Raw genomic sequence first — 17,150 nt, forward strand, 5'->3', positions numbered from 1 at the left:
ACGGTAGCGCGTAAGGCATCAGTAGCCATGTTGATTAAATGCTCTGCTATATGTCTGTGTCTGACTGCCAAAGCAATGCAAATAGGCCTAACCTTGGTCAGATTATTAACGTATACTCTGTTAAACACTAGGCATTGGTAAAGCCAAAAGCGCTGTCAAATATCCATGTTTGCGATCATCAAAGAACGCAATTGTTGCAGCAAAACACAGAAGTTTGTCACAGATCATTGTTTGTCATTTTATGTACTGAGAAATGTGACTACATTAATAGCTGAAAGCTCCCACGTGTTGTGTTAGTCTATGAATAATATGTATTAATGTCTCATGTCTTGTTATTCTTAAACGTTTCAAGTTAAAGAGGAAAATATACACATTAATCTTCAGCGGTCAATATTGTCCCTACTGTCCCAACACGTGGAGAATCCAACCAAGACATCATGCAATCATTTCAAATGAGAACAAGAAGGCAATTTTAAGGTTTTAATTCAAATCAAAACAATGTTTATAACCAAATGTATCATATTAGAGTAGTACAATGCATAAATATGCGTTGGCAATACAATAAAGAATATGAGCAAATACGTGCAGCGTTGCTGCTCATTGAACTGAGCCTGTCGTTATCCAATCATCGAGGAAAAATGGTCACGAGTCCCATCACGCCTCCTTCACGTATGTCCTCACCGCAACCACATCCCCCATCACGCATTTCTGAAAGGATGAGGAGGGAGGAAGGTGAAAGGAGAAGAAAGGAGAACAGAGGGGAAGAGGGAAAAAGAGTTTGTTGGTCAGAGTTGAGATGTTTCAGGTGCAGGCTAGGAGCCAGGAATACACATTCCAGCATATGTTGTAGGTTTGAACACGATAAAACACTTGTTCAGTCAAAAATGCATGAAGTGTTAAATGTAAAAGGGTTGAGATTATAAATTCAAGTGTGATTTAACTTTCCCAACCAGTTTTATTGGCAACATTTCAACTTTATTGTTATACAAAGTTTAGTCAAATTACTTTCTCATATCATAAATTATTTGACAGTAATCTGTCAAATGCAGAGGTTATTAACAAATAAACAAACACTACAAACAATCAACAAAAAGACTACAGGACCATGTAGGCTATTATAAAGTCGTTTTTTAAAATAAGAAATTAAATAAACTATTCCTTACCGCTATCAACTTTCCATCACCAGTTACCTCTCTCTCTATTATCGTCTCTTTGCCGTCCCAGTTCTGTTTTTGCACAAGGTTGCCATTTTCAAGAGTAAAAACGGTCTGAAGATTAAAGGAAAATTGTAAGTTATTTCCAATGACTAGGTTCACCCAAGTCAACGGACTTTCACACATAGATTTTGATCCCAACCAACCATTGTTTTTCTGTCGTCGGCGGTTGTTTCCTCGAAAGGCTCGTTGAGTTTGAATTTAATCTCAACCGTTTTGAAAGTGCTCTGGGATTTCACACAGATCATTCCTTGGTCGTCCATGTTGATGATGAGACTGGGCTTGGTGCGGTTTCCCACCTGTCGAGTCGCGAAGCCAACACCTGCACAGCGAAGAACAAACAAACTGTCAAGTGGGATCTATTGGTCGTGTGGTGGGGTGCAACCAAAAGCATTATCATGCATAATTACTTTTATATAAATACAAATGACAATCTTTATCGTATTATATAAAATATGTTATGTTATCATTATATTTACTCCTATTATACGTTAATCAATAATTTATTCAAGATTACAAAAAATACCATACCCAAAGCTTTCATGTAGTCATCAAAGTTATCGCTGGAAATCATTTTCCAGGTCCCCACAAACTTGTCAACCATCTTTCCAGTTATCTGTAATATCCCCAACAGTGCGATCTATCTTTCCAAAAATCGAATCTACTCTCTCTGATGAGAACGATCCATGGTTTTAAAGGGATCTAGGCGACGCACGCATGCTAATGCGGACCAATCACAGCCACGGACGTCACGGTATGTAGTTCGGCAATTTCCAGTGTAGGAATAATGGTTGGAATGGGTGAAAGGTTTTTGAGTGCCACATCTACTGCTGTGCCAAATTACATTTAGCTTACTATGTAAGAGGCAATGGGTTTCACAATGTCCTTTCAAATGCTGAAAGAGTGTCTATTACTCTGCAAATAGTTCACTGATCACAGGTTAAAAATTATGACAGAGCCAGATAATGTAATCTAGTAGCATACATCTGAATGGACAAAATTATTAAACTTGGTAGGCAAAAAAAAAACACTTTCCCATCAAATAAGTTTCATGCTATCTAAAGTAAATAACTTCAAAAAGTGAACGTACTCCCAATTAAACTGGACCATTCAGTAGAGGCCATATGTGGACAGCTGCTTGTCAAACATCTCATGGCGAAATCATGGGCATTAATATGTACTTGGTCCCCCCTTTGCTGCTATTACACCTTCTGTGAAGGCTTTACACTAGATGTTGGAGCATTGGTGCGGTGACTCGCTTCCTTTCACAAGAGCATTAGTGAGGTCGGGCACTGATGTTGGGCGATTAGGCCTGGCTTGTAGTCTACGTTCCAATTAATCCCAAAGGTGTTCGATGGGGTTGAGGTCAGGGAGCTGTGCGGGCCAGTCAAGTTCTTCCACACCAATCTTGACAATCCTTTTTTGTATGGATCTCGCTTTGTACACAGGGGCATTGTCATACTGAAACAGGAAAGGGCCTTCCCCAAACTGTTGCCACAAAGTTGGAAGCACAGAATCATCTAGAAAGTCATCGTATGCTGTAGCGTTAAGATTTCCCTTCACCGGAACTAAGGGGCCCGAACCATGAAAAACAGCCCAAGACCATTATTCCTCATCCACCAAACTTGACAGTTTGCCCAATGCATTCGCACATGTAGCGTTCTCCTGTCATCCGTCAAACCCAGATTTGTCCATTGGTGAAGCGCGATTCATCACTCCAGAGAACACGTTTCCACTGCTCCAGTCCAATGGCGGAGCGCTTTACACCAGTAAAGTACACTTAGGCTTGTGTGCGGTTGCTCAGCCATGGAAACCCATTTCATGAAGCTCCTGACGAACAGTTCTTGTGCTGACGTTGCTTTCAAAGGCTGTTTGGAACTCAGTAGGGAGTGCTGCAATCGAGGACAGACTATTTCTTCCCCCTTCGGTAAGCTTGTGTGGCTTTCCACTTTGCGGCTGAGCCGTTGTTGCTCTTAGACATTTCCACTTCACAATAACAGCACTTACAGTTGACCGGGGCAGCTCTAGCAGGGCAGACATTTGACATACTGACTTGTTGGACAGATGGCATCTGATGACAGTGCCACGTTGAAAGTCACTGAGCTCTTCAGTACGGGCCAATGTATGTCTATGGTGATTGCATGGCAGTGTGCTCCATTTTATACACCTGTCAGCAACGGGTGAGGCTGAAATAGCCAAATCCACTCATTTGAAGGAATGTCCACATATCTTTATTTACAGTGTATTTCTATAATTGACTTAAAAACAACAAATAACATTTCAATAAAGTATTTTATTATAAACATTCACAAATATACATAGACACATAGAAAAATACTGAGGGAGGGGACTACTTCTTGGCTGTAATTTTGGCCTGGGGGTCCTTGGCCACACATCGTGACTGCAGTGCAGTCAGCATCTCCTTGCTGGTCAGTCTCGCTCCCTTCATCATTAGCCTTTCTCCATCCACTGTAGAGAAAGGGGAAAACACAGGTAAAGAAGTTGTTTCGCTGAGGCACTATAAAAGGTATGCAAAACAAAAAATTGGAAACTGTTACCTGGTACCAAATGGTGAAGACTAGGACCCTAAAGAACCCAACAGGCTAGATTACTACTATGTAGGATAATTATGATTTCATTGTGTAAATACCTGGTCATTGCATCAAATTTCTTTAAGCTTTTACTACAATGGTCACCAACCCTGAGACTAGAGTGTTCCAGGGTGTGCAGAGCAGGCTATTTAATCCAGGCCAACATCTAGAATCAGGTGAGTTAATGCTGGGCTGGCACAAAAGCCTGCATATATACATATATATACAGTTTGGACACACCTACTCATTCAAAGGTTTTTCTTTATTTTTACTATGTTCTACATTGTAGAATAATAGTGAAGACATCAGAACTATGAAATAACACATACGGAATCATGTAGTAATCATTTTCCAACATTTGTTTAACCATTTTTCAGTTACTACATGATTCCATATGTGTTATTTCATAGTTGTGATGTCTTCACTATTATTCTACAATGTAGAAAATAGTCAAATAAAGAAAAACCCTGGAGTGAGTAGGTGTGGCCAAACTTCTGACTGGTACTGTACATCTCCAGGACCAGGACTTGTGACAACTGCCTTGATACACTTAGCCTGAAATCCAGAACCTGTTTTGCTAACATTCCACTCCTAGTACCCTGTGTCATTTAGCCATCATTCCCCTCCTAGTACCCTGTGTCATTTAGCCATCATTCCACTCCTTGTACCCTGTGTCATTTAGCCATCATTCCCCTCCTAGTACCCTGTGTCATTTAGCCATCATTCCACTCCTAGTACCCTGTGTCATTTAGCCATCATTCCACTCTTTGTACCCTGTGTCATTTAGCCATCCTTCCACTCTTTGTACCCTGTGTCATTTAGCCATCATTCCACTCCTTGTACCCTGTGTCATTTAGCCATCATTCCACTCCTAGTACCCTGTGTCATTTAGCCATCATTCCCCTCCTAGTACCCTGTGTCATTTAGCCATCATTCCCCTCCTAGTACCCTGTGTCATTTAGCCATCATTCCACTCCTTGTACCCTGTGTCATTTAGCCATCATTCCCCTCCTAGTACCCTGTGTAATTTAGCCATCATTCCACTCCTAGTACCCTGTGTCATTTAGCCATCATTCCACTCTTTGTACCCTGTGTCATTTAGCCATCCTTCCACTCTTTGTACCCTGTGTCATTTAGCCATCATTCCACTCCTTGTACCCTGTGTCATTTAGCCATCATTCCACTCCTAGTACCCTGTGTCATTTAGCCATCATTCCCCTCCTAGTACCCTGTGTCATTTAGCCATCATTCCCCTCCTAGTACCCTGTGTCATTTAGCCATCATTCCACTCCTTGTACCCAGTGTCATTTAGCCATCATTCCACTCCTAGTACCCAGTGTCATTTAGCCATCATTCCACTCCTTGTCATGCTAAACAGACTGATACCCAGACTATAACCTCCATAGGCCTATATGAAGTAAATGTGAGGTAAAAGTCAGGTTTATTCTACTTACTGAATGTGATGTCCACCACTGGTTCAGACTGGTCGTGTTTCACTTCTGTCATCACCTCACAGTTCATATTGGTCGATCTGGCCTTCTCAGACCCAACCAGGACCAGGAACTCCCTGCAAGGACACCAACATTGAACGTCACACTAACAGGGGATGCACGTCTGTGTGGGTTGACCCCTCACCCGAATAAGATCTATAGATCAATTTCACCCATTTAGAGGATCAAGCAATCTGTCAAATACCTACCAGCCATCCCTTATTCCAGTGGCTCCGGTGATGCTTATAGACTATTTTATAGAATGAGCCTTGTGGCTACACACTCTGCCCAGAGTGGGTGAAAATGTGCATGGGTGATGAAATGTCACTTCCTGGTGTTATCAAATACATTTAACCAAGATAAATATGATAATTAATGTTCTGAATTGTTCAGTGGGGTTGTCCTCCAACATATCATTAACATTACATCCAAAAAGTCGGATTTCGTAACCTAATAAATCCGACAAAAAGCACCGAGCTCTGTTGACATAGCAGTGCAGGTTTCTCGTAAAAATTGGGGATTTTACATTTTGTGGTAATGGTCTTCAAAGTTGTTTCTGTGGGTCACAAACATTTTATTTTGCTTGACAGGAAGCTGAATGAAATGTAAAAGGCTTTGAAAATAAAACGCTTGCTATATGCTCAGTGCTCCGTTTACATATCACAGAGATAATTCTGCCCATTGTACAAGGGTAAAAACTCCAATAATTTTTTAACAGATTATGATAGAGACATGAGGTTTAGACTTTTTCGAGGGTTATCAATTCAATTAACATAATACTTTCCCCATTGGTCAAAATATGCGTTTTTGATTGGCCACGCCACTAGACTGTGTAGATAGTTTGTAAATCTGGAATAAACAGTAATAAACACATTGCGTGATGATGCTTGCCAAATATGACGGTTAGGCACACAGCCAGTTATATTCTTACATGAGCCTATAGCGGGAATGGCAGTGAAGCGGGCACCTGAATGACAAACTCAATCTGACAATCTGAACGGTTTAGGATAGGTAACGTTACAGATTTAAGACAGCTAGGCCTAGCTAGAAACTAATAACCTTCATAAATATGTCTATATCAACAATAAGCAGTACTTTTGCGCAATAATTACTGGTTGCACAGATGAGATAACATTCAACGATAGTGTGATTGTCTGTGTCCTTCTGTGTGGAATAAGAGATGTATTATTTGTCCTACAGTACAGAAGGACCCAAATGTTGTTTCACATCATGACATGGTCAATTATCTTTCATAGACTGAATAAAGCACATGTTGACTAGAAAAATAGATATTAACGTGTCCTAGGTAGAAAAGTGACAAGTATTCTTACCGTGTGGAACGAACATTGGATTCAAACGGACAAAACTGAACAACAATGTTCTTGACCGTCTTAAGCACCACCGTCGTCTTGCTTGAAGCCGCCATGTTTTCGCAACGATGACCTTTCAACCCGGGCGATGTTCAAGAACATCTCGAGTGGAGATTCGACAGAGTGAATATATTTTTTGATCTGTTCTCGTTCATTTATTTACCACCCAGAGTACATCTACGTTACTTCGTTTCACCACCGGGGAATTAGTTCACTCGCGGGTACGGTTTCAGAACCGCCTACATGCTATGATCATTTTTACAGATTTATATCCGCAAATTTACCTAACACGCGCACAAAAAATGTACACCACTAGAGGGGAGTAGTGGATAACACAAGTAAAATCTCGGTAAATTATCACTTTCACCCTATTCTCATTCCGCACAAGATGGTAATAATGGATAAAATATGACTAATAATACGAATTTATCATGATCATAATTTACCAGTAACAATTTTGCACGGTGTGGCTCAATAGGTTTAATAGATTTTTTTATTATTTTTTAATTTCACCTTTATTTAACCAGGTAGGCTAGTTGAGAGAACAAGTTCTCATTTGCAACTGCGACCTGGTCAAGATAAAGCACAGCAATTCGAGACATTCATCAGCACAGAGTTACACATGGAATAAACAAAACATAGTCAATAATACAGTAGAACAAAGGAAAACAAAAAGTCTATATACAGTGAGTTCAAATGAGGTAAGATAAGGGAGTTAAGGCAATAAATAGGCCATGGTGGCGAAGTAATTACAATATAGCAATTAAACACTGGAATGGTAAATGCGCAGAAGATGAATGTGCAGTAGAGATACTGGGGTGCAAAGGAGCAGGTGGTGAAGTAATTACAATATAGCATTTAAACACTGGAATGGTAGATGTGCAGAAGATGAATGTGCAGTAGAGATACTGAGGTGCAAAGGAGCAAGATAAATAAATAAATACTGTATGGGGATGAGGTAGGTAGATAGATGGGCTGTTTACAGATGGGCTATGTACAGGTGCAGTGATCTGTGAGCTGCTCTGACAGCTGGTGCTTAAAGCTAGTGAGGGAGATATGAGTCTCAAGCTTCAGAGATTTTTGCAGTTTGTTCCAGTCATTGGCAGCAGAAAATTGGAAGGAAAGACGACCAAAGGAGGAATTGGCTTTGGGGGTGACCAGTGAGATATACCTGCTGGAGCGCGTGCTACGAGTGGGTGCTGCTATGGTGACCAGTGAGCTGAGATAAGGCGGGGCTTTACCTAGCAGAGACTTGTAGATAACCTGTAGCCAGTGGGTTTGGCGACGAGTATGAAGCGAGGGCCAACCAACGAGAGCGTACAGGTCGCAATGGTGGGTAGTGTATGGTGCTTTGGTGACAAAACGGATGGCACTGTGATAGACTGCATCCAGATAGTTGAGTAGAGTGTTGGAGGCTATTTTATAGATGACATCACCGAAGTCGAGGATCGGTAGGATCGGTAGTCAGTAGATAGGATAGATAGGATAAGTAATGCTGTAATTCAATGCTAGCCTACTTTATAAAATATACAAGTTTATGTAGGCTACATCAAATCATATTCACTTCGTCCAAAATAATATGAGATTAATAAAATGAATAGGTTATTATTGGATTCACTTCATTTCCATTGGACATAATAAATTAGACAAATCCATGTGTATCCTAAATGGTTAAAAAATATTTTTCATATTTTATGCCATTCACTTAATATTCAATAAACACTAGCGACTGTTTCTGAATTACTTGACACAGCTGATTACTGTTTACTGAGATTAAATCGCTACTGACATCCTCTGCTAATCTACTGATTGATGATGTTTATGTCTAAAATTAAGTTAGGGTGGAGAGGACTGACCATCCGGGGCAATCTGTTATACGTTGAGTCAATAGCAGAGGTAACACACACACACACACACACACACACACACACACACACACACACACACACACACACACACACACACACACACACACACACACACACACACACACACACACACACACACACACACACTCCCTGTCATGCTCTGAGTCAATATAGCAGAGGTGCCACTTTAAATAGACACCCAAACACACAGGTAACATAATCAAGTGGACAAGTATCGTGGCGGTATAACACAAGCTGCTGTTGTTTCCTGATAGAACCAGAATGGAAGGGGTTAAATGCACAAGACACACCGCAAAACTTTTATTAGAATTCTACTGTGTTGGTGGTTTAGTCAGATGCCATTTGTGTTTGAGGCGGGGGGAGGGGGGGGGGTGTATGTGTGTCTGTGGGTTTGTAGCCTACAAGGCTTTATCAATACAGACATTTTCTGATTCCACCAGGAAAGTTGTCAAAAATTATTTTCACACAGAATGTAAAAGCAATGTGGCTTTGGGTTGTAATGAGAAGCGTTGGGTGAATGTGGCAGTATTTGTTAATCAGATACATTTATGTCACACTTAATTTAAGGCCAGCCTTCCTGTGTAATGCACCAGGGAATATGGTAGATATGTTCGGCCACAGACTCTGTGTCCTCTCAGCCATAAACAGTGTGTGTAGACAGTACAATGATAACAGCTGTGGTGGGTTGTGAGTGTGACTGTGAGAAAGCCAGGGGTGTAACTCTCACTGGGGGTCTGTCACCCCCACATTCTGAAATTGCATTTTTGCAACGAGGCACCAGTGTGCTTTAGGACCACGCGGACACCTCAGAGCAGTCTGGTAGGCAGTTTAGAGGGTTTATCCGACTTTTAAAACATTGTGTATTACTCAACATACATCAACAAAATATTGTGCAAAAGAAAGTTTCCACGCTGCCACGCTTTTCTTTTGTATTGTTAGCGGAAATAACAAGCTTTTATTTTTAACCATACTGTATTCATCATGGGGGTAAATAGCGTTTAGAAATATCTGACATCCCCACACCCCCACCCTGGTCCTTCTCTGCCATTAACAGACATTTTTCAGTTAAGAAGCGGAATTAACAGGCTTTCTTTTTAGCTATACAGTATTCATCATTGTGATAAATAACCCAAGTGTTTTCTCTCTTCCCAAGCTCCCCACACCCTCCTCCGGTCCTAAACTTAGAACCTCTCATCATGTTCTGTTCAGTCAGAGGACCAAGTCATCAGCCCTGAGTTTCCTGAGTTGCCGCCAGCGACCAATGCCTTGTGATGATTTGACAGTAGGAGTGAAGAATGAACAGTCACAATCTATATATAGCCATAAGGCTTGAGGCAAGCATTTCCTGGCTATATCAACCTCCCTCCTCCTCTTCTGCTAGCTTTTCCCCCCCCTTTACTCTGACCATGACAATCAGCCCTACTGGGACCAGTGGCAAATGGCCTAAAGTCCTAAATGAAGTAAGCAGGGAGGGGGGTTGGCTCAAAGAAACAATGTAGAGGAATTGACCAGGAAGGGGTCGACTCCTAAGAATAAAGGTTAAATAACAGTATGGGGTGTTTGTATTTTATTTTCCACTTGTTATGTGCACTATGAGTGGCTAAATATAAACTGTGACCATGCTGAATCATTCTTTCAACCAGCCAGGCAGGAAGTCAGAGACGACTGTTATTGTCTTATTTAATGTATTAAGTAAGCAAGGGCTCACTCCCAAAAGAGCCATTTGGGTTAGTTGAAGACAGACAGACTATAGCCTGTGTGTAAGCTCCTGTTGTTCTTAATACTCAACTATCAAGGTATCTTGCTGTGCAATAAAAGTGGTGTTCTACTATAATGGTGTAACTGAAATTATTGGTAAACAATTAAATGGCATCATAATAACATACAACATCTTAGATGTAGCCTACTTACTTTGACTCTACATTAAACATCAAATACAGTTTGAATACACTTTATACACATGTAAAGCTTTGAAATAGAGCATTCGATAGCATCCATTGATGAGGCTAGCGTAGCGCAATTTGTCATAAACCTCTCCACGTTCTGAGTGCAATTACGCACTACATGTCCCAGAGACCATACTTGTTTTACGAAGCGATGTACGATTGTGTTGTGAACAAGATTAGCGTGAACAACAACAGTGGAATCGGTGGTTTGCCTTCAAAATACAAGTCCCGATTGAAACACGCAAACGGATATAGTAGAATCATTCCACAATTTGACTAAATAATGCTAAACAAGGTTGGAATGCTGTTATATAAATTAAAGAAAAGACGTGTCGTTATTATAAAATCGTTATTTTACAAAACATCCGTTGAAAAAGCACTGTGGACATTGGGGGCATACTCATATTGCAATGCACAGCCTTCCGTGAAATGGGGTATCAGCCTACTCAGTGACACCCACATATTAAAATTCTAAAGAATTTACACAAATATTAGCGTCTTAGCTCTTATTGTAGGACTATAACTATGGGAAATCAGCTCACTATTCAGCCTATTGTGCGTATTGGATGTTCATTGCAATTTACAGCCTCCCCTATGGATCTTGGGTCTATGAAATGGGGTATCAGCCTACAAAGTATAATAAGAGGTACGATGCTAATATTTGTGTGTAAACTCATTAGAATTGTAATCTGTGGGTGTCACTGAGTAGGCTGATACCCAATTTCATGGACCCAAGATCCATAGGTGTTCTTTGTGTCAAATAAACTAATTATTGCATTTTGATGAGTTTATATAACAAGTTCCATTTTTTTTGTGCATTATTTAGTCCAATTGTGGCATGATTGCACTATTGTTATCCCTTTCAATGGGGACTTTTATTTTAAAGGCGAACCGCCGAATCCACTATTGTTGCTCACGCTAATGTTGTTCACAACACACTGATGAGAGCTGTCACTCCTCCCCAACATTTTGCCGGAGAATAGGAAAGGAGTAGGCTCGGTCTGCGTGCAGAGGCAGAATTGCACCGTACTACGTCTGGGAATATTCGTGCACGGTGGAGAACGCGCCTCACAGCTCCTCTGCTTTGAATAGTAGGTTTGTATAGGGTTTACTAATACTTATCAGTTTTATGTTAATCATTTAATAAATGCGGGTTTTTTTGAGGTGGTGGAGCCTCGCTTAACAAATCCAACGAGTTTCAATTCAACAGTAGCCTAACCGAATGCTATTCATGGATAATCTTCTCCGGTAAGTGTTCTCCAGACTCCATCTACGAATGTAGAAAGTTGCGCCTTAATGTCAAACAGGTCCGTTTATTTCTAATGGCAGATGTGTGTGTTTGGTTTCTATGTGCAAATTCCGAAACATAGATTTATTTATTTATTAATTCTGCTGCAGCACCGCCAGGCAAGGAAGGTGGGCTTTGAACAGCCCCATTGAATGAACCAACGATTTTGGGAATATTGATGATGGGGGAGATAGTGGACTTGGGCTGCAGGGAGACTGATATTTGATGAAAGGCCTTTGTCGCTTGAACTAATTGGAGCGCTGAATCAAAGTTTCTGCTCTGTGAGGCTACTAGGCTATTTGATATATTAATCAATGCAGCAGTTAAACATTTGGGCATCAATTCGAAGTTGAATGCAGTAGTCTACATCGTGTTTGCTGATCTGCGTTTGTCATGAGTTCTCGGTTTTCGCTGAGAAGCAAATGAATTTGTCTCAATATATTAAGGCTCCTTGGTATTTCTTTGTATGCTTTTCAAAAAGCCACATGTTTTATGGATAGGAAGACACAATTGTCATACATGGAATTACTGTAAAGAAGTTAAGCTTTACACTTTGAAGACAAATGTAGAGATTAGAGTGTGGGCCTACATCATATGGAATTTTGTCGGTCTATTATCTTCAAGCCTGCCCTCTTTAGTTTAGTAAATTAAGTGAGTTTATAGTAAGTTAAATGAAGTACTTGCCACTCAATCTTCATAATAGTGACGTTCATCTGGTGTTGAGATGCAAATGTACTTCCTGCATGGGTACAGAGATAAACTGGTCCTATAGCCACACAGCAAGACCAGCAGCAGGTTACAGTAGGCCTATTCTATTCTATTCTACAATAGCATCCTGATGGTATATTGAGATGCTCATTGTTCCCCTGCAATGGCCGCCATAACATAAGCATAATATAACAGAAGCATATCAGAAGGGTTGAGGTCAGATTGATGACTGGGCCAGTAGTCTCTGAGCCAAAGACTTCATGTACCCTGTCATTAGACAGACAAACAGCATTGGCTTTATTGACAGCAACAGGCTTAGAGGTTTCTTCCCTACCACTGGCCTAGCAGGCTGGCACTTTCTGTTCCCCGGTGCCAAGAGAAACACCCGCCCTCGTTCTGTGTGTTAGTCTACTGTGTTTGTAGTCATTGTCTGTGTGTGTTGTGTTGTGTTGTGTAGTCTGTGTATGTCTACTGGAATTAGAAGAGGAACTCGTGGTTTAAACTTTCACAGATTCTCTGGCCAGTTTGGCCGTATGCAGGGCAGACAAGACTACTTCTGTAGCATAACAATCATCACGTTGTTTTGACCAAATGTTGGATCTGAGAATAAACTTCCCTCGGGGAGTCTGTAATTCTCTCGTGGACTGTATCACACTGAGTTTATTGACCGAGAGTAGTTCGTTTCTCTGAATGTCTTGATATAGACAACCCACTGGGCAAAAACTGGTTGAATCAACAATTTTTCCAGTTAATTTCAACCCCCCCCCCCAGCAATCTATGTGATGACTTTGAATTAACATGGAATACTGAAAACAAATTTGAACCTAAATCCAATGACATAGTGATTTTTTTTGTTGAATTTCAAGTTGAATTCACGTACAGTAGGTTAAAATCTCAACCAAATGTAAATCAAAACTAGACCTTGAACTGAAGTCTGTGCCCAAGTGGGATGCCTTTATGTCAGCCAAGTTGAAACTGGCTATTAGTTTAATTAAACACAGGTGCAATATGCAGAAGTCGTTCCACTTCTTCCTAGTTGCTAGAATTCGGATAGTGTACCTAATTTCAGTTTGTGACAAAACAAGCAATATATAGTGTAGAGAATCATTGTACCAACTAAACCGATGTGAAATATAATTTCCATAACAAAAAATATTGTATTTTCAGCTGTTTGAAAAGCTGGTGTACAAAACCGAAAGTAAAAGACGCAAAAAACGAGCGCACATAGAGCAGATCTACCGCTTCTTAGACTTGCTTTCAATGAGAATGACAGATCTATAACTCACATTTCTAAGTGAATTTGGTCGGGTCGACCCAAAAGTTGCATATTGCAGCATTGACGGCTGCGTTTGTTAATACCAGTTTAATACACCCTCAGGTCAAATATGTGGATTAATCAGCTAGACACTAATAATGTTTGTGTTGGACAAAATTGATTGAAGCAGACAATTGTGTATGCGCCACATTTCTGTGATATATTTAACCCCTGCACTAGTGGTGTATCATGTCCATGTTTATAATTAGCTGTAGGGTACTGGCAGCTGTTGTGGAGAAGACTTGAAGTCAACTTCAGCACACACCACTACATTCTCCTAACACACAATGTGAAGAAGAATTTGTTTCGTAGAGGTGAAAGCTTTTGTTCACACACACACCTTCTGAGTGACATGACCGCACTTAATTTGTGGTAAATTCCACAATAACAGAATAGCAATGAGGCTCCGATTGTTTACTTAAAATGTATGTCAAACAAAAACCTTAATTTCAAAGTTTAACAAACCATACAACTGTGCACAAGGACTACTTTTAAGAATTTACATGCAACGTTATACAAAAACACATTTACTGGCAGAAATGTGTTTGGTAACAGAATTTCAGAAAGATCATGGTGATGTATCGTTAAAAGGTACACAAAGGTATACATGGGCTACCATTCCAACATTTGGGGTCACTTAGAAATGTCCTTGTTTTTTGAAAGAAAAGTACATTATTTTGTCCATGAAAATAACATCAAATTGATCAGAAATACAGTGTAGACATTGTTAATGTTGTAAATTACTATTGTAGCTGGAAACGGCTGATTATTAATGGAATATCTAGGCGTACAGCGGCCCATTATCAGCAACCATCCAGTAGTGCTCAGTAGAGTATAGTTCAGTAGAGCTCAGTAGAGTATAGTATAGTTCAATTCAGTAGAGCTCAGTAGAGTATAGTGTAGTTCAGTTCAGTACAGTAGAGCTCAGTGGAGTATAGTATAGTTCAATTCAGTAGAGCTCAGTAGAGTATAGTGTAGTTCAGTTCAGTACAGTAGAGCTCAGTGGAGTATAGTATAGTTCAATTCAGTAGAGCTCAGTAGAGTATAATGTAGTTCAGTTCAGTACAGTAGAGCTCAGTGGAGTATAGTATAGTTCAGTACAGTAGAGTAGAGCTCAGTAGAGTATAGTACAGTTCAGTACAGTAGAGTAGAGCTCAGTAGAGTATAGTATAGTTCAGTACAGTACAGTAGAGCTCAGTAGAGTATAGTGTAGTTCAGTTCAGTACAGTAGAGCTCAGTGGAGTATAGTATAGTTCAGGTCAGTAGAGTATAGTATAGTATAGTTCAGTACAGTACAGTAGAGCTCAGTAGAGTATAGTATAGTTCAATTCAGTAGAGCTCAGTAGAGTATAGTATAGTTCAATTCAGTAGTGCTCAGTAGAGTATAGTTCAGTAGAGCTCAGTAGAGTATAGTATAGTTCAGTACAGTAGAGTAGAGCTCAGTGGTGTATAGTTCAGTACAGTAGAGCTCAGTAGAGTATAGTTCAGTTCAGTACATTAGAGCTCAGTAGAGTATAGTATAGTTCAGTACAGTAGAGCTCAGTAGAGTATAGTATAGTTCAGTACAGTAGAGCTCAGTAGAGTATAGTATAGTTCAGTACAGTAGAGCTCAGTAGAGTATAGTATAGTTCAGTACAGTAGAGCTCAGTAAAGTATAGTATATTTCAGTACAGTAGAGCTCAGTATAGTGTAGTTCAGTACAGTAGAGTATAGTTCAGTTCAGATCAGTAGAGCTCAGTAGAGTATAGCATCGTTCAGCTCAGTACAGTAGAGCTCAGTAGAGCATAGCATAGTTCAGTTCAGTACAGTAGAGCTCAGTAGAGTATAGTATAGTTCAGTTCAGTACAGTAGAGCTCAGTAGAGTATAGTATAGTTCAGTACAGTAGAGCTCAGTAGAATATACAGTAGAGCTCACTAGAGTATAGTATAGTTCAGTACAGTAGAGCTCAGTAGAGTATAGTATAGTTCAGTAGAGTAGAGCTCAGTAGAGTATAGTATAGTTCAGTACAGTTCAGTAGAGCTCAGTAGAGTATAGTTCAGTACAGTACAGTAGAGCTCAGTAGAGTATAGTTCAGTACAGTAGAGCTCAGTAGAGTATAGTATAGTTCAGTAGAGTAGAGCTCAGTAGAGTATAGTATAGTTCAGTACAGTTCAGTGGAGCTCAGTAGAGTATAGTTCAGTTCAGTACAGTAGAGCTCAGTAGAGTATAGTTCAGTTCAGTACAGTAGAGCTCAGTAAAGTATAGTATAGTTCAGTAGAGTAGAGCTCAGTAGAGTATAGTATAGTTCAGTACAGTTCAGTAGAGCTCAGTAGAGTATAGTTCAGTACAGTACAGTAGAGCTCAGTAAAGTATAGTTCAGGTCAGTAGAGTATAGTTCAGTACAGTAGAGCTCAGTAGAGTATAGTTCAGCACAGTACAGTAGAACTCAGTAGAGTATAGTGTAGTTCAGTTCAGTACAGTAGAGCTCAGTGGAGTATAGTATAGTTCAGGTCAGTAGAGTATAGTATAGTATAGTTCAGTACAGTACAGTAGAGCTCAGTAGAGTATAGTGTAGTTCAGTTCAGTACAGTACAGTAGAGCTCAGTAGAGTATAGTGTAGTTCAGTTCAGTACAGTACAGTAGAGCTCAGTAGAGTATAGTGTAGTTCAGTTCAGTACAGTAGAGCTCAGTGGAGTATAGTATAGTTCAGGTCAGTAGAGTATAGTATAGTATAGTTCAGTACAGTACAGTAGAGCTCAGTAGAGTATAGTGTAGTTCAGTTCAGTACAGTAGAGCTCAGTAGAGTATAGTGTAGTTCAGTTCAGTACAGTAGAGCTCAGTAGAGTATAGTGTAGTTCAGTTCAGTACAGTAGAGCTCAGTAGAGTATAGTGTAGTTCAGTTCAGTACAGTAGAGCTCAGTGGAGTATAGTATAGTTCAGGTCAGTAGAGTACATTATAGTGTACTCAACTCTAGTGTGCTCTACTGTATTGCACTGTGTTGAACTATACTAAACTTTTCTTTACTGTGCTGTGCTGTCCAAACTTGTGAACCCAACTGTGATTTGTGACTACTATGATTTCTCATTGTAGCCCATTCAATTGCAGAAATTCCGTTACCGATTTAGTTTCTGAAAACCCTGTTACCTATTTGGTAATCCACTTAATAATTTAATTAATAACAGTAAAAACACTATAACTCATTTATAGGTCTTCCTTTATTTGTTACTTTTATGAACTTTCATTATCCTCTGTTCTCATTGGGGAGAGAAACTAGAACGTATGTGTGGGTTTTTGGTAATGTTTCTTTAAAAACATTTTTTTTTAAAAATATAAATGTTGCTATTAGTCTTCACAGGGG

At 40.0% G+C, this 17,150-nt stretch overlaps 3 protein-coding genes across 4 annotated transcripts in view; 1 reads left to right on the forward strand and 2 right to left on the reverse strand.

Annotated features, from left to right (window-relative positions):
- Positions 1–466: 466 nt before the first annotated feature.
- Positions 467–1,883, reverse strand: LOC139392044 (myelin P2 protein-like). The gene is made up of 4 exons (XM_071139696.1): positions 1,746–1,883; positions 1,361–1,536; positions 1,164–1,268; positions 467–708 (listed from the first exon to the last, which is right to left on the reverse strand). The coding sequence occupies exons 1-4, from the start codon at positions 1,816–1,818 to the stop codon at positions 655–657; spliced, it is 408 nt and encodes a 135-aa protein (XP_070995797.1). The 5' UTR covers positions 1,819–1,883; the 3' UTR covers positions 467–654.
- A 1,604-nt stretch (positions 1,884–3,487) lies between these two features.
- On the reverse strand, positions 3,488–6,823 carry LOC139392352 (large ribosomal subunit protein mL53-like). Its single transcript, XM_071140281.1, has 3 exons — positions 6,627–6,823; positions 5,260–5,372; positions 3,488–3,683 (listed from the first exon to the last, which is right to left on the reverse strand). Exons 1-3 carry the CDS (start codon positions 6,719–6,721, stop codon positions 3,565–3,567), a joined length of 327 nt encoding a protein of 108 aa, XP_070996382.1. The 5' UTR covers positions 6,722–6,823; the 3' UTR covers positions 3,488–3,564.
- A 4,696-nt stretch (positions 6,824–11,519) lies between these two features.
- LOC139392421 (phosphoprotein associated with glycosphingolipid-enriched microdomains 1-like) overlaps positions 11,520–17,150 on the forward strand; it is a 113,287-nt gene continuing 107,656 nt past the window's right edge. For both annotated transcript variants that reach the window (XM_071140397.1, XM_071140398.1), the window contains exon 1: positions 11,520–11,591. The gene's annotated coding sequence lies outside the window, so the exon portion shown is untranslated. The remainder of the gene's footprint in view (positions 11,592–17,150) is intronic.

This window comes from Oncorhynchus clarkii, chromosome 32, assembly GCF_045791955.1.
Source record: "Oncorhynchus clarkii lewisi isolate Uvic-CL-2024 chromosome 32, UVic_Ocla_1.0, whole genome shotgun sequence".
Lineage (NCBI taxonomy): Eukaryota > Metazoa > Chordata > Actinopteri > Salmoniformes > Salmonidae > Oncorhynchus > Oncorhynchus clarkii.